This window comes from Populus alba, chromosome 4 (assembly GCF_005239225.2).
Source record: "Populus alba chromosome 4, ASM523922v2, whole genome shotgun sequence".
In the NCBI taxonomy this organism is placed as follows: domain Eukaryota; kingdom Viridiplantae; phylum Streptophyta; class Magnoliopsida; order Malpighiales; family Salicaceae; genus Populus; species Populus alba.
The window spans coordinates 2,896,428-2,919,343 of NC_133287.1; the positions used below are offsets into that span (position 1 = coordinate 2,896,428).

The following is a 22,916-nucleotide window of genomic DNA, read 5'->3' on the forward strand; positions in this document are numbered from 1 at the left end:
TCAAATTACAAGGGATGAAATTAAAAAAATAAATAATTAGTGGAAGGATTTAAAAATATCAAATGAATGAGGATTGATAAAAAAAAAATCAAATAAAATATGATGATTAGGGATGAAATTAAAGAAAAAAAACAATCAAAAAAAGATTAAAAAACAAAATAAATAGTAATTAAAATAATAAGAACTAAATTAAATATGAAATATAAATGGTAGGACGCTCTCATGCTTTGATCAACAACTTTTTTTTTATTAATATTCTATATTTGTGAAAGTCTAAATTATTACTAAGTCAACTTAATTATATATATATATATATAATATATATATATATATATATATATATATATAAAACTAAAAAGGGAAAAAAAACCTTTTAAGGAAGCTTTATTTTTGTCTCTTCCTAGGAAAAATAAGTAGTTTAAATATGCTTAGAAAGTTAAAAATATCCTTGGATGCAAGTTAATGTTTGCATGGCATATGATAGCAAAAGCTTAGAGGTTAGTGGACCACGAAGGCACAAAATAAATGTATAGTGTATTTGGTATTGTGATAGATGTTGTGATTATGATTTGAAAAAAATTATTTTATAAAAAGTACTTTTAGTTTAGATTGGTTTGAAAAAATAGGTGTTTTGGTTAAAACTGTGGTTTAAATTGAGGTTGAAGAAAAGGTAGTTTAATGTGTTTGGTTAAAAATGCTTTTAAAATTGAGGTTATAAAATAATTTTAAAAAAATATATATTAATATTGATGATTTTTAATTTAAATATTATGGATTTAACTATTGTTATTACATCATGAAATAAATCATACTTAATATAATTTTTTTTTATTATTCTATGAAACCATCTACAATTCCATTACGTACAAAATACATCCGACAAGAACTAGAGTTTTCATAATTTTTTTTATCGTGTAATAAAATTAGATAAAATATTATCATATATAAAATTCACATTAAACTAATTTTTAAAAAAAAATGTTAAAAAAAAATAACACACTAAACAAAAAAGAATTCACACAGTGCAAGTGAATTGCACTGTTTACTATTTTTTAAGTGAACAATGTAATTCTCTTGCACTGTTCACATGAACAGTGTATCAAATATACATTGTTCATGTTAATTGCATTGTTCATTGAACAGTGCAAGAAAAGCATGTGATAGTTGTTTCTTTCAATCCTGCGCTGCAAACATAGAAAATAATGAGGTCCATGAACAATAATTAGTTGTTTTTTCTTTACCAAACACTTGACTCTTGCATTTTACTTTAAACATAATCTCTACCGCATAAATAAACAGCCTCGTAATCTCGAGATGTGTTAGTGTTACAGAAGTGCTTAACCCTATCATTAGAGATAAATTAGGCCGGTGTTTAGAAAAAAAATAAAATTGCATGCAATTGAGAGCTCTGAGGCGGTAAAAAAAACCACTCCTATGTATCAAGGCATGGCCCCTCCCCTCCCTCAATAAGCCATAGAAAATTGTCAGCGTGTGAAACTGTTGTAGGTGCCAATACAGAAGGAACTACAAAAACGAAATTCAACAGTTGACAGAGAGAAGTAGCCGCCATAGCTAGAACGAGCTTTCACTTTCCAATAGGAAACAATAACTTCGTATTTTGCATGTGGTGACAATTAATATGAATTGACAATACTGTAGCGAAAAAAAACGCATAAAGAAAGCTGCACCAAAGTCTTTTCCGCCGATTGTAATTTAAAATATTTTTTATTTAAAAATATATTAAACTTATTTTTTTATTTTTAATAAATTATTTTTAATATTACCACATTAAAATAATTTAAAAATATAAATAAAATTTAAAAAAAACACGATTTACAATACCTTGATTGTGTGGATAAATGATGACCAAGAACAAAACAAATCGTTGATGAGTTCAGTTCTGGCAACAAGTGAAGAATTTCTCGTCAAATTTTGAAAAATCAGTAATCCATAGTACCATGAACATTTAAAAGCTTGTGCAAGGTTCAAACCACTCACGTGCATCCACAGATTATGCATCTTGGAACACTTAGTATTAGCATGATGAATACAGTGACTCACACAACATTAATTAATGTACTGTAAAATGGGTTCCTTCCTCTTTTCCTAACCCTACAAATCAACACTCAATCATCACTTCACGAGACGTCATGCATTGCGTTGCTGATTTAGAGAGAGAAGAAATGAGCAAAATCGACCACGACATGCTTCCCACCGGACCACATGAAAACCACTAGTTCCTTAGACGTGCATTAATTTAGGTCTCCCTTTCACATGTACGTCAAGATGTCATGCTGCGTTACCAATCCTATAGGTCATTCACATAAAAAAAAAAATGACAGGGATTCATCCACCTGGAAAAAATAGGAAATACAGCAGTGACTTCTGGTTCTCCATTTCATAATTTCATGGAGTTCTACTTCTACTGGCTGCTTAACTCAACCTAAGAAACTTTGAAGAAAATGAACTTTGAATGGTCTAGCATGATAATTCACATGTGCACTTTTGTGAACTGAGATTAAGATCATCTAAAGAATTGCGGGTTTGCAGAATGAACTGAAGTTCTAACCAGAATGATGGGTATTCACCGTTAAAAAAATCATGAAGTAGAAGAAATCATCTCCAGGATCTGGTTGTGTATAGTGACATTAGTCACAAGAACGCCCATTGAAGGGAATACGATTCTTCTTTCAACTTGATCTGCAGCAAGATCAATATCACTGCCTTTCCAGTCAGTCACCTAATCAAACATAAGCATGTTGTTAGAATCAAGAAAAGTTATTATTTACTAAATCACCAAAATTTTGTTCCAGCTCGTTTATGCGAGAGTTGGATTTATTTGTTTTTTATGAAAGCAAACTAAAAAAAAAAAGATAAGACCAAGCTTGAACATGATCAGCAAATGGAGTCTTTTAGCTTATTGAGTCAACAAAGTGAACAGCCAGAAGTGGACAAACTGAAAGTGAAAAGAAAGCAGATCCCCAATAAACAAGGATCAACATAGCAGTATGTGATTGATCTGTGAAGAAAAAAGGACGGAAGAGGAAAATTTTCAGTTTGACAGATTTAGGAAGCTTTAGGAATTAGTGTATCCAGCAGCTTGTTTATCTTTCAAAATAACAACCTAAATTAACTCATCAACAGACAACAAAGCCAATAATTCAATCCAAAGATAAAGTCGCATGCACACAAAGACAAAAATCATGCAACTTCACAAGAGTTCAGTGAAGATGTTTTTACCTTCCCCCCTGCTTCATGGACACATATTATGCCAACAGCATGATCCCAAACCTATAGCATAAATTTAGTTGAAGAATTAGGTAATGCTACAGCAATTTTGGTATTCATTTCTCTTCAGATTAAGCAGCATTATACCTTGATAATTGTCTGAGCTCTTGCTCGAAGAATGAAGACTGATGCTCTACCTGAAGCCACCATCAAGTACTTGCACAAACTGCATAGAACATAACTTTTATCATGGAAATGACATGGAAAACGATCCAAAATTGATGTGATGGACCTGAAAAAATAAAAGGAAGGAGATGGAAAGCAGAAATGTAGAGCTGAAGCACAAACAAAAGGGTAAAGTATTGAAGCACAGATGCCTAAGTTAAAAATTAAATGCACAAAAGTAGGGGGCTGAAACACAAAGGTTGGGAGATGAAGAACTAAAGCATGAACATAAACATCATATTGCTTTTTTTAAGAAAAAAATCTCACCTACTATTCTAAAGGTGTTTTGACAGATGCTTCAAAATTAGTATTTCAAGAGCCAAAGTTGAGGACTGAATTGTATTAAATAAACAGAGAAAAGCTTCATTCATCACTAGAGATTATGTGATGAAAAAGTTTTTAAACAACTTTTCATGAAATAGAAAATGTCTATAAAAGTGCAGAAAACTCATTGCCAAGAATTTTTAGCTTTTGGAAAATATAAAATTGAAGAATGCTACGTATTATTCTATATGCTGGTTAAAGAGTAAAATTGAAGGATGCTGCCTATTATTCTAGATACTTTCCCAACTAGATTTAAACCAAATACTTGATTTTGGAGATCCACTTTAGTAATTTGGTAACCACCATGGTTAACAATAAGAAACTTTGAGACTGATGAGAGAAAGAGATAAAGGAGTTGAGGGATTGACCACAACAAAAACAAGATTAAAATCTGAAACAAACTTGCCATGGAAAGAAGGATATGGAAATGGATGGAACAGAGCATAAGTGCAACATGATAGAGGTGCAAGAGTTTGTACAGAACATGACACAGAAAAAGATGTGACCACTGATAAAATATAAGACACTCTCCAAACAGATAATAAAAAATAGAAGAACTCTTAAAATCAGCGAACTCTATATCACAACACCATGGCAATTAAACTAGGCATATATAAGTAGAGCATGATTTGGTTAAACAGCAGGTGAATAAGACCAAACCTTCCACAACATGTCGGCAAAAGGAGAATCTCTTTATCGCTCACACCGTCAGCATCACTTGTTGCGCTGAAAAATGCTGATAGTGGCACTGACTCCCATGTCTGACTATCTGAAATGCAAAAACGTGCTTTGGGTACTATATGGCATCCATCAACAAAGCACCTAGTCCAACCATTAGGCACTTTGGCAGAAACACCCATCAGATCTGTTAGCTGCCTTGCCCATGTTCCGCAGCCAACATGGGCCACCATTAAAATCCCTGATCTGGAGGGCACACTTTCAGATCCTTGAACATCAATGGTGGAATTGTAGGAACTAACCTCCTTCCAGTTAGGGCAGCCCATGACACCTAATACAATGTCTCCTTCAACTACAAGAGCCAAACCTACCTGAAAAAGTTGCATTTTTCATTAGCCAAAGGAGACAGCTAAGGGGATAGCACAAAAAACAAAAGTGAAAATAGGGGAACGAAATTTTATTTCAAGGAATATACCAAAGAAGCCGGAGAAGACGCGTACATGCAACTTAAATTGTTTCCTTGGAAACCAGGGACTTGGCTTCAATTTTTTTGTTTCTGTTAAAGGCTCAATCCAGAAACTACAAATTACAACAGAATATACACATAGCACTTAGCGTTGTTCAATATAACAGGCCATATAAAGGGTAGTCACTTGGCTTAACTGGTTTTCCTAGAACAGAAAGCTTTATCTAGGATCTTTGAGGGTGGGCAATCATGTAAGGCTCATTTCATACAAGGATGCCAGCATCTAGATGTTAAAATTAAGAATTTGGATGACAGAAAAAGCCTGCATACAGAACAATCATTGGAAGCTATAAAACAATCTATCTTCCTACCCAATAAGATAATTCATCCACAAGAATAACAGCTCCAGAAACAGTAAAAGATTATGTGTGCATGCAGGAAACCTTCCATCAGGTTATGTAACTATAAATGTGTATTCCAATAAGCATGCCTTAATTCAAAATAAAGCATCATTCAGGTGTTCTAAATTACATTTATTATATTTAGTCTCGAAAATATATGATAGACCCCTCCATCGGCAACTGTATGCAGCCTACAACTGTAAGTTCCAACTAAATCATATCTTCCTTAGGAGATCAAATGCTTGGATGAACAGATATTCATCAGGAACCAGTTCTGTCAGTATCTGAAACCTTTATATTAACACCAGTCATTACTTTAAACATAGTGATAATAGGATCAAGATATTCCAGACTGTCAAATGTAGCTGCTAGAAACAAGCCTGTCTAATTTGTTAACAAGAAGGCACTTTTTGTGGTAGACAAAAAATTATTATAATTGTCACACCTTCTGAATTTAACAATTGTTATCATACTGTGCTATGCAAACCTTTCCAATTTCATAAAATTTCTAAAACAAAAGACAGCAAACATAATGCTTACCACATACAAGGCCTCACTTCCTTTCAAAAACCCTTTGGTTCCATCAATTGGATCCAGTACCTGCATTGACTTTAGATTAAGTGATAATCAAAGTGGTAAAAACCAGCTGCAAGCCTTGATGCAAACACAAGAGAAAACCTATGATACCAAACACCAAGTAATAGGATGCTAGCAGCAGACCACTCCCACAACTATATTGTCGAAAAAGAGATATGCTCAACTTACTACATCTACTCTGTCCAAAAAATTACTAAAGACATGCAAATAATTTGAATGGTTAGATCCCACAATACAAATAATAAATAGCTTGACTGAAAATTTTCACTTTAGTAACTGGGAGCTTGCTTAGACTTACCCAATATGTGGCTGGCCTGGTTCCATAGACAATAGCATTCTTTCCTCCTCTATCAATTGCTTCCAAAACATCAGCATTTGTCAATGGCTTATCATTGGAGCTTGCCTTATCAGTAACCACACTCACAACAGAATCCACCAGATTATTAGAACGGACAAAATCAGAATCCTCTTCAGCCACCAATGGAATAGAAGGGAACACTTTACTCAATTCTTTCAACAAAAACACAAACCAAAAGTTCCAGTTAGCAAAAACAAAAATTATAAAGCATATCCATTGAGAATAACTACAATATGGCAATAGTTCTTTTCAGAAAGAAATTTTCTATCTGGGACTGGCCTCAAATTACTAAAGAACAATGTCAATCACCGAACCCCATGGAGACACATAGCAATATTACAACGAGGTGCTACTTACACATGAAAATCCAACATGAAATGAAACACGCGCATAAATCACAGCCATTAAGTCATGGAACTGTCATGAGGCAGCCCCCTAATTCAATGACACTGATTTTTTATGTGATGCGTTCGTTCTTTTATTTTCAAGCAAAAAAGTCATTTCCCTACTCAACATAAACCTGATGTTTTTACTGATGTTCAGTCAACTCAAACCAATTCTTGCTCTGCGTGACTGAATATCCGATCAGTCAAACCAGCATTGCAGAACGCAAGAGCAAATGTTGGCAATACATTGAACCTACAGATATTTGATCATGAATTATGAATAACTATTCCAGCATGACCTAATGTCAGCTCAATTTTGATGGAACGAGAGGAGACAGCAAATTTGCCGAATGTAATGAAAATAATACGAGAAATTATTTCTTAAACTTACAAAAATAAATTCTGCCAAAAAGGCATTCCAACACTTAAGAAATCTAATCGAAAAATGATCCATAAGTAAGCGAATTTTCGTTAATCTCTAACATAATTAACTAGCACGGTGCCTGTAATTTCATCATATAACATGAAATTGGATACAATTTAATCGAAATGAAATTTAAAATATAGTAAAATTACCCAAACTGACTAAAGCCTGCACTCCAAAATCAGCAACTGTAACAGGAGTGTTATCATTCTTCTCAACAATACGTCCTTCACTAGAATACAAAGACTTTTTCACCTGCATTATAAAATTAGAAACATCAAATTTTCTTCTCCTCTCTCTCACATTTTCTCGGAAACCAAACAGAATAAAAAAAACAATTACGTCAACGCAGATACGACACGCTCTCTCTACAACATCCACTGCAGCTTCGAGTTCTCTATGGTACTTGGCGTTTTGATTTGTGAATGGAAGAAGACTCGACCTGAAGAAAAATAATTGTTAACAATTAATTACGAATTTTTAAATTGGAAAGGGAATCTTGATTGGATGGAGTGGAGGAGGAGAGACCTCACAGGGAGGAATCGTGTGCGGCGAGGTGTGGGGGAAGAAGGATGGAGGTGAAGGAATCGGACGGTGGAAAACTGGGAGGATGATTGAAGGAGATTCATTGATGATAGATAGAGCTCAGCTACTGGAGCTCCAGTGGTTCATGTGGATGGAAGCCGAAACTCCCGAGTTTGTGGAGATAATTCAGTTGCACTAAGCATAGTCGTCAGAATCTGAAATGATTTTTGATGAAGCTGAAAAAACTTCAGCAAGAAATTTGGGCTTTTCATGGGCTAGACTAAGAGGTTTTGGGTTGGTATTTAGGCTCGAGGCTGATGGATCCTTCAATATTTAAGTGAGTAGAGGCTAGAGAAACAATATATAAGAAAATTAATAGAAAATGATGGTTAAACAAAATAGTCACTCTTTTATTACCCGTTGACCAAGATATTTACAAGTCTTTTTCACATTGCTCGCCTTTGTTTGTACTTGTACAGAGAATTTACAAGGAGACGCGTGCATGCTTTGTACTCGCCAAGAGGATCTATCAATAAGGCATAAGTTTGTGTGCATGGGGCGATGCCGATGTGTGAGCCAATTGGAGCATGTGCTCCTTCTTGTTATGAATGGATAATTATATATAACAGTGGTGTTTTATTTTAAAAAAAATATTAAAATAATTTTTTAAATTTTTAAATTTTATTTTTAATGCTAGTATATTAAAATGATCTAAAAATATCAAATAAAAAATATTAATTTAAAATAAAAAATAAATAAAAAATATTTTTTTCAAAAACATTTTTAAAATATATAAAAAATAAATTTAGGTGACATTCATTTAGGAGATGGTCTAATGGTAAGAGTTTGAAGCCAAAGGGTTTGTTCTTTTTATGATTTTAAATTCGAGCCCTATGATTACTAATATGATAGTCACTAAAAGTTTACATGGTCATTAATTTTAAAGCTTGTAAAATTAATCATTAATAAAAAAAAATTAAACTCTTAATCATTAATCGTCATGGTATTTCTATGCAAATTTGTTGTTTTTATAGGTCACTAGACCAAGATTCAAACAACCATTGTTTGGGCTTGAATGATGTGCTTTGTTGCCATTTGGGTCAAGACCCAAATGGCTTAGAAATTTTATTTTTTAAAGTGTATTATTAATTCTTAATTTTTATATTTTGAAAAGCATAACTATTAAAATAATTATTTGACACTAGAAATTTCCATGTACAATGATGAAAGTTTCTACACATTATCATTGGCGCGGAAACAAAACAGAAAAGATTAGCATGCAAACAAATAAGATCCACCTCCACTGCAAAACGAATGAGGATTATTTTTCTAATAAACTCTAATTTTCTTTTCACATCAAGTCCCTGGAAGAAAATATCTTAATCGGAATCGGAATATTATAATCATAAACAAGACTTAATCAGCGGAAAATAAAATATCCAATCAACATAAGCTTTCGACATCCCGCGTGGACATTGCCGTGTCCTCATCTGCTTACCCAAGTGTCCCTGTCGTAAACCGACACGTGTCACCAGTCCACAGGTTCAGACCCCACGCCCGCAGTTTCCTGAGCAATCTCCTCTGAAATGTACCCGTCACAGCCAGTTGTTTTCCAGAACCTCGGTCTTAACCGCCTTTCTCTATAAAATACGTGACAAATCAAGAGCCTTGCAGCTTTCTTCACAGATCACCATATTTATTAGCCTGAGCAAGCCTTAATTGTTTTTATTTATTCTGGGTATTCAAGAATCTGGGGTCTTGTTTCGTTAAATACATGAGCTTGAGGTACGCGAGCAGGGTGCTGTACCAATCAGGGGTGAGAGCGGTTCAAGGGATGAAAGATCAAGCATCAAAGTGTGATTCAAGTGCTATCAAGTCCTTGAGGGATTCTGCTTGCTCTTCTTCTTCAAAGCAGGCAAGGCGTTTCTCTGGTTCTGTTGATTCGAGCTCTTACACGAACGCCAAGAACGAGAAGTTTAAGCAGGCTGAGGAGTCTCTAAGGACAGTCATGTTCTTGAGCTGCTGGGGTCCTAACTGAGCATCGTCAAGAAGCAGCCACCTCTAGATGTTTGTCTTCTTAGCTGTTAGGAAAATAGTTTAGTGCTACCTTGAAGTCTAAGTTATTGATCAACTTTTGTACATGTGTAAGCACAATATATGTGCAATCTTTGATGAATATTATGCTACTCTTTTCTGAATGGACAAATGGTGTGGTTTATATTCAATCGCGAAGTAATAATTTTGTATGGGTTATTCAGTGATTTTGATAGAGTATTTCGTCTTCCTTGCCATTAATCACTTCTATTTTTCTTGTTATGGTTGGTAACTTATTAAACCCCGCCTGATAATTCTGTCTTATCCGATGCTTTGCAGATCCGAGTGTACTTGGCAGCGTTATTAAACCCGGTCCAATAAATCGATCAAAAATCTAGTATCCGATGACTAGAGCAGTTCAGGTTTAATAAAAAATCAATTATGGCAGTAGCCCGGGTGAATCCAGATGAGATTTGTTTTTTTTTTTTAAATATAAAATTTAAAATATATTAGTATATATACTCTGTGTTCTCAAAAAATCATGTTTTTTCAATGTGAAATAAAAAACATTTTGATTTAAATATTTCAACTTAAAAGGATAATATGATATATTTTTAATGTAGAATTTGAAGTCCATTAGTATATATACTCTATGTTCCAAAAAAAAAATCATATTTTTTCAATGCGGGATAAAAAAACTTTTTAGTTTAAATACTTCAACTTAAAAGGATAACATAGTATTTTTTTATTGTGTGATTTGAAGCTCTTTCGTATATATACTATATGTTTCCATTAAAGAAGTTATGGTTTTTGAATATGGGATAAAAAATATTTTTAGTTTAAATATTTCAACTTAAAAGTTTAACATAATATTTTTTTAATATGGAATAAAAAACTTTTTAAAATATTTTTTAAAACTTCATTGTTTATAATATATATAACCTATATTTATAAGGATTTTTTCATATATATATATATATATATATATATATATATATACCCGAGTTGACCCAGGTTAATCTATGAAACTCGGGATCTCATTTCTTGGCCAGGTCAACCTCTAGATTAGGTTTAATAACCTTGTTTGATAGGTTTTATTTCAACAGTTAATAAAATTGATTTAAGGGAGTTTTTAATATATTAAATTAATTTTTTTAGTATTATTTTAATATAAAAATAGATTTTTAATCTTAGAAATTTAATTTTTTTGTTTTAGTTAAATGATTAATATTTATTTTCTAAAGTTTAATTGTGAATTTGCTTTTTAAATTTAATAGTTAGTTTGAGTGTTATAAATTTTAAAATTATTAAAAATTATATAATTATTAATTTCAGAATATTCTAACACTTACCTAATTTCAGAATCACAGAAAATTAATCAGACTTCCATAATTAAAAACAAAAATTCTTTCAGTTGGATTACGATTGATATTTGATAATCGTTCTAATATTCTCACACTTACCTAGATGGGCAAGTTCCCTTGGACTTGAACAGTTGCATGGAAGCCCAAAATCAAATTTGAATATGCCCTTATAGATTCCAAAATGGCCCAGTTATGGGAGGAAGCAGGATGATTTTTTTTCTTGGCAATAATCTACATTCCAATCTCTATCTCCACCACATAAAAGAGAAGAGAACTGATAAGCTTGCTTGTTCTGTTTTCTTCTGCCTTAAGCTCCAAATTCTATTAGCCATCGCTCGGGAACTCTCAACTGAAACCTGAAAAACTATGAGTTCACTTAAACTTTATAGGAGTTATCATCAATCACCGTTTCTCCCAAACGTCCACAAAAAGATGGCAAAGCAAACCACTTTTGCTCCAAATAAGTTGGTTCATAGAAGAAAGCTAGCAGTGAGAGGATGCAGTGGTCAAGAATCTGAGAAGAAGACAGGAAGCAGAAGTTTCTTGAGTCTTGAAGAAGCTGGTCTGGTTGAAATTTCCGGCTTAAGCACCCATGAAAGGTTCCTTTGCCGTTTAACGGTATTTCCTTCTCTCTAGACTTCGTTCAACACATATAATAACATGCATGTGTTGAGATATTAATTAATAGTTTCTTTTTTATTTTGTGTGCGCTTTCAGATATCATCATTAAACCTTTTAAGAGTTGTATCAGAGCAAGAAGGGTGTACAATTGAGGAGCTGAACGCTGGGAGGGTATGCGACTGGTTTTTGAAGGATAAGCTGAAAAGAGAGCAGAATATAGAGTCTGCAGTGCTTCAATGGGATGATTCTGAACTCCAATTTTGAGATTTTGATCCTTTTCTCTTTATTTGATTAACAAAAGGCACATTTAGGCCTGTCTTGGGATTTAGTTGCAGTATTGTTTAGGATCATACATGCTTCTTGCCTAATTATCTTCTTCTCTGATAATGAGCATGCACCATATTGGTCCAGAAATCCTGTTTCTATTGGTGATTTCACATAAGAACATTGGAAGCAATTTAGACTCGTAATCCCAGAAACCCATATCATCCAACTAAAATCAAATCATAATTGTAATAGTGCCTTGCTTTGAAGCCCCCTCCTGTAAAGTTAGGACTTGAGACACTGAACAATTCCTAAAAACGATAAAATTATGCGATGTTATTCCTACATTTTATTTGTCATTTCTTCAAAAATTTGTTCGGTGCATAACCTTCCTGATCACAGTGATGGACTCTCTGGGTATTCTCTGAAATATTTTCGAGAACCATAGCATTCTTGACCAAATGTACTGGTGAGTTTATGAGCTCGCCAGAGTTACGAGGCACAGTGATCTTAACAGTCTTGAAATGTGACGCTGACCAAACACTGAAAATCTCTCAACGGAGGATTCCAATATTGCTTCTCATCTGGTGGGTGTTTCATCATCCATGTCTCTTGGAAAAGATAACATTAAATTTTCATGAAAGCAGTTTCTCCTCCCAGAACAATAAATTAATCGACAATTGTAGTAGATCTTTCATCATGTCCCTCAGGAGTTCATAAATGTCTTTTTGGTCAGGCGAGTCTTCCCTGTTTTTTTCCCTCCGAAGCCCCTCCAAAATGCAGTGGCCAAAATAATTAGCCCCATGGTCACTGGGCTGGGCCAGAGACCATGCGGGCCTGGGTCTATACCAAAACCAGAAAGAGCCTAGGAATGCTGGGCTGATGCTGGCCCAGCCCATATAATTTATAATATATTTAATTATAATAATATATATTATAATATTAGATATTGAAAAAAAAATTAAAAATCCTTTTAAAAAGTTTGTGATTTTCTTAAATATTTTTTACTAATTTTGTATAATATCGGATTGTATATTTACACTATAAGATATAGATTCGATATTAAAATAACTGGTTTTCTCTGAAATATTTCTAAAAAAATATTCAAAGGAAAAAAACTCAAAACTTAAATTAATTTCCCCTTTCAAACAAAAAAAATAAAAAAAATATATATATTTTTTATACATACAGAAAAATCCAAAAGAGTTTTCCAAGCATATTTTTATATAAAAAAAAACAAAAATACAAAACATTCCACCTTTCTCATGTTTTTAAAAAGTTAAGCATGGATATCGTAACTAATTTATGATTATTTATTAGGATTTGATCAAACTATCAAAAGCTCTTTACCAATTATTTTTAAAATTTCATATTATGATTTAGATGCAGACTTTAACATATGTGGAGTGTAAAACTACATAATAAATTACATCCTCATGCATTAAAGATACAAATTATAAAATAAATACGATGCTAAAATTCAGACTTTAAAATGATTAGAATTTAACCCGATAAGGTAGAGACTTTCTCATAAAAAAAGATCTACTTTGAACTGTAGATGAGACTAATAAATAGAAACTTGGCTTGGAAAAACAATCAAATAACAATACAACTTACCTTAGATATGGTACATTAGAGGTGATGCATCTTCTCCTTATATAACCAAGTGACCAACCTATTGTCTAAACTCTCACAAACCATAGGTTTCTAGTAATCATAATATTATGTGGTGATTTCTGAACTTTAATCATAATTTTATGATTACATCTAAAACTTTTTTATTCCCAACAATAATACCTCTTTAAGAGATACAATAACTCACCAGCACCTGACATGACATCACTCCTCCAACAAATTATATTCAACTTGTTTTATCCAACTAAAAGATGAAGAAATGATAAGCCATGGTAAATTTAAGCTCACTTAAGGCCAGTTATGGATAGCACCAAACCTAGCACCTCTTCACTGAGACTTATTTGATGTCGATATATGGTAGCCCAACGCATCTGAGAATTTAGAAAAATTTATATGCATACATTTTTTTCATTCAATATTTATTAATAAATATATATCAATAAAATCTTCTTCGATGAATTTTGCTTCCAAAACATGAAATTTCTTCTTCCACACAAGCTCCGTAATCCACAAAGATTGGAGATTAGGTGCTGAAATTTCAAATGCTCTCTGCCTTAGTCCGGATAAGCATGCATGACCATTTTTTTTCTTTCAAATTCCTATTAGCAAAATTCAACACACTGATTTGGAGAAGATTGCAGACTTTTGAAAATTCCAACAAAGAGCATCCCTCATTCAGATCACCATCCGACCGAGTGCTTGCAATGAAAATCGAACCGATTGTCAGACTTGACCATACGGAATTACAAATTAAAGTGTTCTTAAGAGATTTTTGACTCGGATGCGTATCGACTCGTCTAAGAAAAAATAAGTAAAAGCTTCGATACGTTAAATGATTTTTTTAAAAAAAAAAGACAGTTTTTTTTATATAACTTTTATATGACAAAGCAATGAGCATATACAGTTGGAAGCAGGATTCTGGATGGGCGTGAATGGAAGCTAAGAAACCGTGTTTGGGAACATATATAAATTGTGTTTTTAAAAAATTTAAAATTTTATTTTTTTATATATTTTAGATCATTTTAATATACTAATCTTAAAAATAATTTTTAAAAATAATAAAAATATCATTTTAATATATTTTAATATTAAAAATATTTTAAAAAACAATCACAATTATAGTTTCAAATAGCCTAACAATCAAATTAGCAGCAGAGTTTAGGATGGCCCCAAGCGTGCAAGAATTCCTATTATTCGATGATTTTCAAAGTCATGGACTTATTATAATTCATAGCTTCATGATTTAGTTGATTCTCTTCCTCCCTAATAATAATAATAATAATAATAATAATAATATCGGTCACCAATTCTGCCTTGACCTGAGCCGTGATTGACTGGTCATATGAAAAGGAAAGGAACACTGATTCAATTATTCCAAGGAGACTCCAGGTCTCAACAATCCAATTATTGTTTCATGAACTTATGGGTAAAACAAATCATAACTATGGTTTCGGGCCAGGTTTCATTTCCAAGTATTTTTGAGGTCCATCTAGTTAAAACAAAATTGACCAGCTTAAATTTGACAGATTTAATGGGTCAATTCCTATGGTTTTTTTTTTTTTTGTTTAAAATAATGTTGCTTCAATATTCTATCCAAAATGACTTTGATTTATTTTATAAAATTAGAAGATATTATCTTGAAATTGATTTAAATTACCCCAACAAAACTATAATTTGAGCCTCGTACCATATTTGATAGTTTTTTTTTTATGATTATTTTAAATTTATCAATTAATAAAATCAAATCAAAAAATTGAGTTTTAATTTAAATAAAGCTAATTTGATAAATTCCACGTTAATCCAATCAAATTCAATGATTTATTTAGTCAATTATAAAGATATATTTTTTTAAAAAAAATCTAATGTAAAAACAATATTATTTTGATATTGTAACCAATAAATTTATGGTTTAAAACTTATATCTTATCTGACAAAAGTTCTATTTATTTTTTGCATTTTAAAAATATTTTTGAAAAAATTTAAAATTTAAAATATTTTTACTTTAAATTAATATTTTTTTTTATATTTTTAAATTATTTTAATACGTTGATGTTAAAAATAATTTTTAAAAAATAAAAAATATTATTTTAATATATTTTAAAATAAAAAATATTTTAAAAAACAATTATAATTATTTTCAAAATAATCAGGTAAGAATAGTGAAACCACTTGGGCACTTAAAAACAAAATCTCCCGCGTGTATCAGCGATTAATAATAAAATCAAAGTTGAAAAGCATGGTGTTTAATTAACTAATCCCACCATCTAAAGTGAAAGAAAATTCCAAAGAAGCCAGAAAACACTGCGAAGATCCAACAACCTCACTTTTTCCAAAGTCAACATACAACGTCAACGCGAAGTTTACCGAAAAGCCAACTTGTTTCCATCATCAATCAGTGAGTGGGCCTAGAAAATCGAAGTTACAAGGAAAGGAGTAGATGGAAAACACTCCGTCAAGGAAGAGGGCTCCCGTTCTTCATGAATTAGCACCTTTTTTTTATTTTCAATCATTATTATTTTAAAACACAAGCAAAAAGAAGTGGCAATCATGAAGAGATAATTCCTTTTTTTTTAAAAAAAAGAAAAAGAAATATGTGCTTCTATATTAAAATTAGATTAATTTTCTTTGTTTTTGGTGTTTAATAGCAATATTATTTACACTGAAGGTAAGAAATTAGGTAGAATTGTTTTTATAAAAATCAGAAATCTTGCTCACGAATAATAATTAGGATTTGGGATTTTCATTTTTCATAAAAGAATGTTGGACACATCAATTATAAAGATTCATGTTTATCAAAGGAATTGATGGGAGAAATAATAGATGGGATAAATGAAAGGATGAAAAAAAAAAAAAGAATAGATGAATTGCCATTCATATAATTATATTTGAGTACAAAAAAAAATAGAAAAATAATAAAAATCAATTCATTCAAATGAAGAAAGATCGAGAATTACAAACAAAAAATAATTGAAATGATATCCTTTTACCAATCCCCGAACACTAATTGTGTTTTTTTTTTTTAATTTTTTTCTCCAATATACATATAAGTTTAAGTAAAAAAATATATATTAAATAATTAAAATTAATATATAACCAAAATCACAATTTTCAATACAAGAAAATTATAAAAATACCCTTTTAAGTTATTGATTTGGACATGAACCCAAATAATAAAACCCAATTAAATCCCCCCTCCAAATCCATTCTCCCATCCACCACCTCCCTCCCTCTCCCTCCCTCCCTCCCTCCCTCTCTCTCCATCCCACTTTACTCCCTTCACCACAGCTTCCCCCCCCCCCCCTCCATTTTCCTTGGGAGAAACCACCAGCAAAACGACACCGTTCTACATGCTGTGATATGGCCATAGCGGACCAGAGATCACCAACCGATAACACTCACAGCAACAACAACAGTAAAGTGTGGGGATTCTTAAAGCTGCCGTTTTTAGGAGGAAGCAACAACAATACGACACCCTCTTCTTCTACCACTAACACTACTACTTCAACGATGATGATGATGCAGCAGCAACAGCAGCACCACCACCACCATAATCACCAGCCCAACTCCCTAATCGAAGGATCTAATCCTCCTCTTGCTTCCAATTCTGTCTCTTCTGTTGCTAGATCGCTGTTGCCGACACGTCGTCGTCTTAAACTCGATCCTTCTTCCAAACTTTACTTTCCTTGTAAGTCTCAGTGTTTTGTTTTTTATGTGATCTGATTGGCTTTTTAGCTGGATTTCTGTATTTTTAGGATGATTTTTTTGGATTAAGTTGTGTTTTTGTTGCTAATATTCTTGGTAATTTTGAAGAAAAATTAAAGATTTGAGATCATTAATGCTTATCATTTCTTCTTAAGGAGGAATTTGAAATTTCAAGTTTCTTTTTATTTATTTGTATTGGTGGCTAGAAAATTGAAAATGTAAGTGTTAATAATTTGATAATATTTAAGAAAAGAGAGATAAAGTGAATTGCATTAGCTAATCCGGGTAGCATCATCCTATTTACTTTTAAAAATCATCCAATCAAGTAATCAATGTCAAGAATCAATCAACCTTTTGGGATTAGTGATAATTACGATTAATTTGGTTACGGGGACTTTTATTTTCGTAATTTCGTGTTTGGTACTGATTATGGATTTTGTCACTGACTTCTGATGGAATTAATTGATGTATTTATGTTCTGTATGCTATTTTTAGATGAACCTGGCAAGCAGGTTCGCAGTGCCATCAGGATTAAAAACACTTGCAAGTCACATGTAGCTTTTAAGGTACATTTCAATTTCTTCTTCATTGTTCTTTCTGTGGTTTCATAGAGTCCAGCCATGTAACCTATATGCTCATTTTGGGTCACCCTATTTCTTTTTGTAATTGATATTTTTGTTATTGTATCAAGTACATGACTGGATTTTTTTTTAAGATAGTTGCCTTTTCTTGATTTAGTTTCAAACAACTGCACCGAAAAGCTGTTTCATGCGTCCTCCAGGGGCTATTCTTGCACCTGGGGAAATTATCATAGCTACAGGTAATTAATTACTGTTGCTTTTTCTGTTCATATTATTGTGCTTTGAGAAGGATGTAACTTAGCTATTTTATGTGTTTTTTTTTTACCCAATTAATACGAAATTATTTTCTTGATTTTGGATGTCAGTCTTCAAGTTTGTTGAACAACCAGAAAATAACGAGAAACCAATGGAGCAGAAGAGCAGGGATAAATTTAAAATCATGAGCCTGAAGGTGAAAGGGGTCATGGACTATGTACCTGAGCTGGTGTGTAGAATGGTTCCTTTAACCTTTTCTTTTCATTAGTTTTAGTGTGAGCCTATGTTGGTCAACAATAGTCTGATGATAAATGATCTTGGTGCTATGCTTTTATTTTGATTTATTTGGGTCCGATACATATTCTACTTGGAATGAGCATCATGTTGTATTTCGAATTTCTTCAAATACAACAGTCAAGTATCTTGGTTTATGAGGAGGTCGATAGACACAATGAGACAGATAGCTATCTTAGGCGTCCATATTACCATTAGTTTTGTTGTTTCTAAAGAATGCACAATCATTTCATTTAGTTTCATCTTTGTTAGGGGCTTTTTCTGGTATAATAGATGTTATTTGGCTATTGCCAGGCTGCTCACTGTAATGTAAAGCTAGCAAGCATGGGTGGGGGGGGGGGGGGGTGTGTGTTTTATGATGTCAAAGTCTCTAGTGCACCGACACTTTTAACCCTTAATGGATGTGCACTGGATGCCAACGGTCATCTTACACTTGTTGGTTCTGGAGAATCTGTGCCTTTTTTTTTTTTTTTTTTGGCAGAATAATTAAGATAGATTTTGGATTCAATTACATCTTGTGTTGGCTGGGTGCTTTTGTTTGATGGACATTCCTGAATATCCTTACAAACTGCTTTGGTCTATTTGGAACTTTATTTTGGTGTTTGAGTCTTCTGTTGCAACTTCATGAAGTGACTTTGGATGCTTTGTCCGTGCAGTTTGATGAGCAGAAAGATCAAGTAGCAATAGAGCAAATATTGCGGGTTGTTTTTCTAGATCCAGAGCGTCCTGGTCCTGTAAGTATCAATAGTATGTCAATAATCATGGAATCAAGTTTATGTGCTTTAGGATCCATCATTGTCTGTCTTCGCATATGGTACATGCATTTCTTTTGTTTCACACGTATGCCATACAAGCTCATAGAACTACGTGTGATGCTATTTTTACAGGCTTTGGAAAAGTTGAAGCGCCAATTGGCTGATGCTGATGCAGCTCTCGAGGCTCGCAAGAAACCTGCAGAAGAAGCAGGTCCGAGGATTATTGGTGAAGGACTAGTGATAGATGAATGGGTGAGTTATCAAGTGTTGCACTTTTCAACTTCTCCCTGCGAGTTTCTCTGTACGATGCCTAATCTTTGTTTATTCATTTTGTACAGAAAGAGCGAAGGGAAAGATACCTTGCTCGGCAGCAGGTTGAAGGAGTAGACTCGGTATAGAGGGGCAGTTGTCTTCAAGGTGCGTTTGTATGATGAATGGATACAATCCACCATTCAGTAAATTCCTTCAACCTTTTCATGTAATTCAAAGGATATTTTGTGTTCAGTGAATCATGTAGGAAACTTCAGCATGGTGTGTAAAATGGAAAAAAATGTGAGATGAATTCTGTGATTTGAGGAATTAAAACTTTTTCGCTCAACGTCTTACTGTAGATAATTGTGATTTTGTTTTCCCATTTCAGAAATAAACTGATCTTTACTCAAATGTAATGCGCATAATTTCAAGCTTAATGAGTGTTCTTATGAGGGAAAAACTGTCTTCAAGGCAGAAATCAGATCTCGATGCTTAATTTTTTCTCTGCTATTTCTCATGGCAGCAGTCTTCCATGGTTGATCCATTGAGATACCATGGAATCTTCACTGCTGTTCGTCTCTGATGTGCATGATTAATCCTCATTGCCTGGAATTCGGTGGTCTCCTATTGATCACCATAGTTGAAACACACCCTGGCCCATGAACAGCCTGTGGTACCCACACCCTGGACAGGACCCCGGAAAGACAGGAAAATCTTGTGGCCCGCAACTGGGTGTCTCCAAACTCTGAGCTGATTCCAAGCATTCCTTGCTTTTTTTTAATTTCCCCGTCCTTTCTCGGTGGTGATGGCGGACGCCGCACCCCTTGAATTAAATAGAACCACGGTAAAATTGACTTATTTCTCGTAGTTTCTTTATTTTTTTTCCAAAAGTGGGTCACAATAGGAAAGAAATTGCAAAGATGAAGTTAGATTGTGAGGGTATTATAAAGGTATTGTATGTAAAGTTTCAAATTAAGGACAGGTTTATCCACCCAACAAACTGTGGAGACAAGCCATAGTTTTTAAGCTTTAAGCTTTTGTTCCGTTTGGTCAGACTGGTTCAAGGTCCAGATCATGAGTTTTAATTAGATCATTCAAGTTTGATAATAAAAAATGATGTTATTTTAATAAAAAATAAATAATTAACATGTTATAATTAAATTTTTAATTGGGTCAACTCAAGTTTTTGTCTTTCTATGTTTCTTTTTAAACCAGATCCAATTTCAATTTTAAATGGAACGATACTAGATCAGGCTGGATTTTAAATTAATGACTTAGGCTCGTTTGGTAATGTGGTTCAATCTATTTTTTGAAAAATTTTAATTTTTTTTTTTGCTAAAATTGAGTACAGTTTGTACTTTTTAGATCGTTTTGATGTGCTGATATCAAAAATAATTTTTATAAAATAAAAAAACATTATTGATATGTTTTTCGGCATGAAAAGTTATTTGAAAAGCAACCACTAACACACTCTCAAACACCCTTCCCAGATGGTTGCTTCAATTTACTTGCACTACTGGAATTTGTCGACTTTAGGCTGGAGGGTTGGCCCCTGATTTAAGGAGAAATCCTACTCTCGTAGCCTCCCAGTTCAGCTTCTTTTTGTTTTTCTTTTATTTTTTTTTTCTTTTTCTAATAAAAATGTGTTCTAATCTATAGTTATTTTTTAAGGAGATAACTAATCTGATCCGACAGTGAGGTTGTTTGCATGCTCAAAGTACCTTACCTGGATTCATGGGCCCTATTACTTTCTGATGGGCTGGTCTCACTACCTACATATAAGTTTTCGAGAAAGAGGTCCTATTCTGTACATTACATACCCAATTGGGCCAGACACAAAGTCTTTGGATACTGAATTAGCTCGGATAGTTTTATTTTATTCCAAGAAAAGGTTCAAATTAGAGATCCATAGAGTTGGATTATTGCTCGATGCAGAAGTGACAAAGATAGTAAAAATAGAAGAGTTGTACTTATTATTTTTTTTAAAATAAAAATTTACTTTAAATTTGTTTATAAAACAAATTTATTTTATGGTGTCTGTTTTTCCAACTGAATGTATTTTTGTCCCTTTTTATTTATTTATTTATTTTTATCCTGAAACATGCAATCTAAATGATATTTTATTGGCTGACAATATAAATAGCAAATTCCTCCGATGCATTATAATATTTGTCTCAATAAATCGTACTCTTTTATGATAGGTAATGGTGTGTTGAGAAACGTGATTTCAATCGTATTTTTTTAAAAGTTTAATATTTTTATTTAAAATTAATTTTTTTATATTTTCACATCGTTTAAATGCTGATATAAAAAAATATTTAAAAAATTAATATTTTAATATATTTATATATAAATTTTTTTTTTAAAATCATAACCATTATTATATTTTTAAAAACACTAGACTACTCCCATTAAAAAAGTTTTATGTATTTGCGGCGATGCTTCCAAAATGAATCCGAGTTGATCTCTACGACACCATGAGTGCTGTAACTATACAACCAAAATGCATGTCCATGGCAGCAGCTGCTCATGGAAATGGCATGCAAGAGGTGGGTTAATTGCCCTTGTGAATGTCTCAAGAAGACATCCCAACGAATTTGAAGATTACTTGCAAATCTTGAGCTCAGTTCTTTTCAGATGATGAGTATAACAATTTAAAGACGCAACTTGCTATAAAAGTCCTATAATGGCTATCGAATTTTATGCAATTTCTCGTCATTATTTTGAGTATTGAATAGGAATGGAAGCCAAGCACAATAGATCGATAAGACACCAAAGCTTTATTCCCCTTGTAATAAAATTAATAAAACAAGCACATATGGATCGCATCCAATGCCAAACATGGGTGTTCGTGGGGGACATCCTTGGCAACTTGATCCTAGGCATCAGTTTTTTGTTCGTGTTTTTTTTTTTTTATTTAATTCAAAGTATATTTATATCAAAACTAAATCTTGGGATAGTACTAAATAGTTATTCACGTCAATGAGAAAATTTATCCTTATAATTTTTTCTTAAACTCGAATATGAAATACAATATGAAAAACACATGTATTTATAAATATTCATCAATAAACAAATCAAGATAGTATATTTTGAATTGAAATCTAATTAATTGTACTTTTATATATTTCTTAATTAATTAATTAATTGTAATCATATATGTCATCGATAAACTTATCCAACACATGTAATAAGAACCAACATTGAGAAAAAGGAGAGTTGGCATATGATTCCCAACTTCTTTATCTCTCTCAAATTGAGACAAGTAACCAAGAAATAAATTCCCTATCCATTATCTATCCTATCCAAAAACTAACATATCCGTCGAGGGATATTAGAGAAGAGAGGCAAAAGTGCCTGAGTACAATTAAAGAGTAGCTAGTCATGCGATTCTCCTTTCGTTTCATTGCAAGACCGTGACTAAATTCATTGTAACCTCTCCCTTTTCCTCGAAAGTTGTTGCTTGTGATATCATCCATTAATTGGGGCATCATGCATTCAACCTCTCCCTTTTCCTTGAAAGTTCTTGCTTGTGTTATCCATTTAG

At 32.7% G+C, this 22,916-nt stretch overlaps 3 protein-coding genes across 3 annotated transcripts; 2 read left to right on the top strand and 1 right to left on the bottom strand.

Moving 5' to 3' along the window:
* Positions 1-2,275: 2,275 nt before the first annotated feature.
* LOC118047273 (putative 3'(2'),5'-bisphosphate nucleotidase, mitochondrial) lies at positions 2,276-7,836 on the bottom strand. The gene is made up of 9 exons (XM_035056515.2): positions 7,616-7,836; positions 7,430-7,529; positions 7,240-7,342; positions 6,218-6,429; positions 5,863-5,922; positions 4,438-4,826; positions 3,376-3,454; positions 3,241-3,291; positions 2,276-2,740 (listed from the first exon to the last, which is right to left on the bottom strand). The coding sequence occupies exons 1-9, from the start codon at positions 7,714-7,716 to the stop codon at positions 2,600-2,602; spliced, it is 1,236 nt and encodes a 411-aa protein (XP_034912406.1). The 5' UTR covers positions 7,717-7,836; the 3' UTR covers positions 2,276-2,599.
* A 3,348-nt stretch (positions 7,837-11,184) lies between these two features.
* Positions 11,185-12,101, top strand: LOC118047250 (uncharacterized). The gene is made up of 2 exons (XM_035056494.2): positions 11,185-11,628; positions 11,728-12,101. The coding sequence occupies exons 1-2, from the start codon at positions 11,377-11,379 to the stop codon at positions 11,893-11,895; spliced, it is 420 nt and encodes a 139-aa protein (XP_034912385.1). The 5' UTR covers positions 11,185-11,376; the 3' UTR covers positions 11,896-12,101.
* A 4,692-nt stretch (positions 12,102-16,793) lies between these two features.
* LOC118047390 (vesicle-associated protein 4-1) lies at positions 16,794-19,780 on the top strand. Its single transcript, XM_035056680.2, has 7 exons — positions 16,794-17,215; positions 17,728-17,798; positions 17,971-18,052; positions 18,179-18,297; positions 19,019-19,096; positions 19,250-19,369; positions 19,456-19,780. The coding sequence occupies exons 1-7, from the start codon at positions 16,888-16,890 to the stop codon at positions 19,513-19,515; spliced, it is 858 nt and encodes a 285-aa protein (XP_034912571.1). The 5' UTR covers positions 16,794-16,887; the 3' UTR covers positions 19,516-19,780.
* The last annotated feature ends 3,136 nt before the right edge of the window (positions 19,781-22,916 follow it).

What these genes read in the sequence shown, in the direction of transcription:
- LOC118047273 (XM_035056515.2), bottom strand. Translation starts at nt 7,716, where the DNA reads ATGAATCTCCTTCAATCATCCTCCCAGTTTTCCACCGTCCGATTCCTT. An exon ending in TTGCCGACATGTTGTGGAAG is followed by an intron (nt 3,455 to 4,437) that starts GTTTGGTCTTAT and finishes TGTTCTATGCAG; the next exon opens with TTTGTGCAAGTACTTGATGG. An exon ending in TCCATGAAGCAGGGGGGAAG is followed by an intron (nt 2,741 to 3,240) that starts GTAAAAACATCT and finishes ATGTTTGATTAG; the next exon opens with GTGACTGACTGGAAAGGCAG.
- LOC118047250 (XM_035056494.2), top strand. Translation starts at nt 11,377, where the DNA reads ATGAGTTCACTTAAACTTTATAGGAGTTATCATCAATCACCGTTTCTC. An exon ending in GGTTCCTTTGCCGTTTAACG is followed by an intron (nt 11,629 to 11,727) that starts GTATTTCCTTCT and finishes GTGCGCTTTCAG; the next exon opens with ATATCATCATTAAACCTTTT.
- LOC118047390 (XM_035056680.2), top strand. Translation starts at nt 16,888, where the DNA reads ATGGCCATAGCGGACCAGAGATCACCAACCGATAACACTCACAGCAAC. An exon ending in TGGACTATGTACCTGAGCTG is followed by an intron (nt 18,298 to 19,018) that starts GTGTGTAGAATG and finishes TTGTCCGTGCAG; the next exon opens with TTTGATGAGCAGAAAGATCA. An exon ending in ATCCAGAGCGTCCTGGTCCT is followed by an intron (nt 19,097 to 19,249) that starts GTAAGTATCAAT and finishes CTATTTTTACAG; the next exon opens with GCTTTGGAAAAGTTGAAGCG.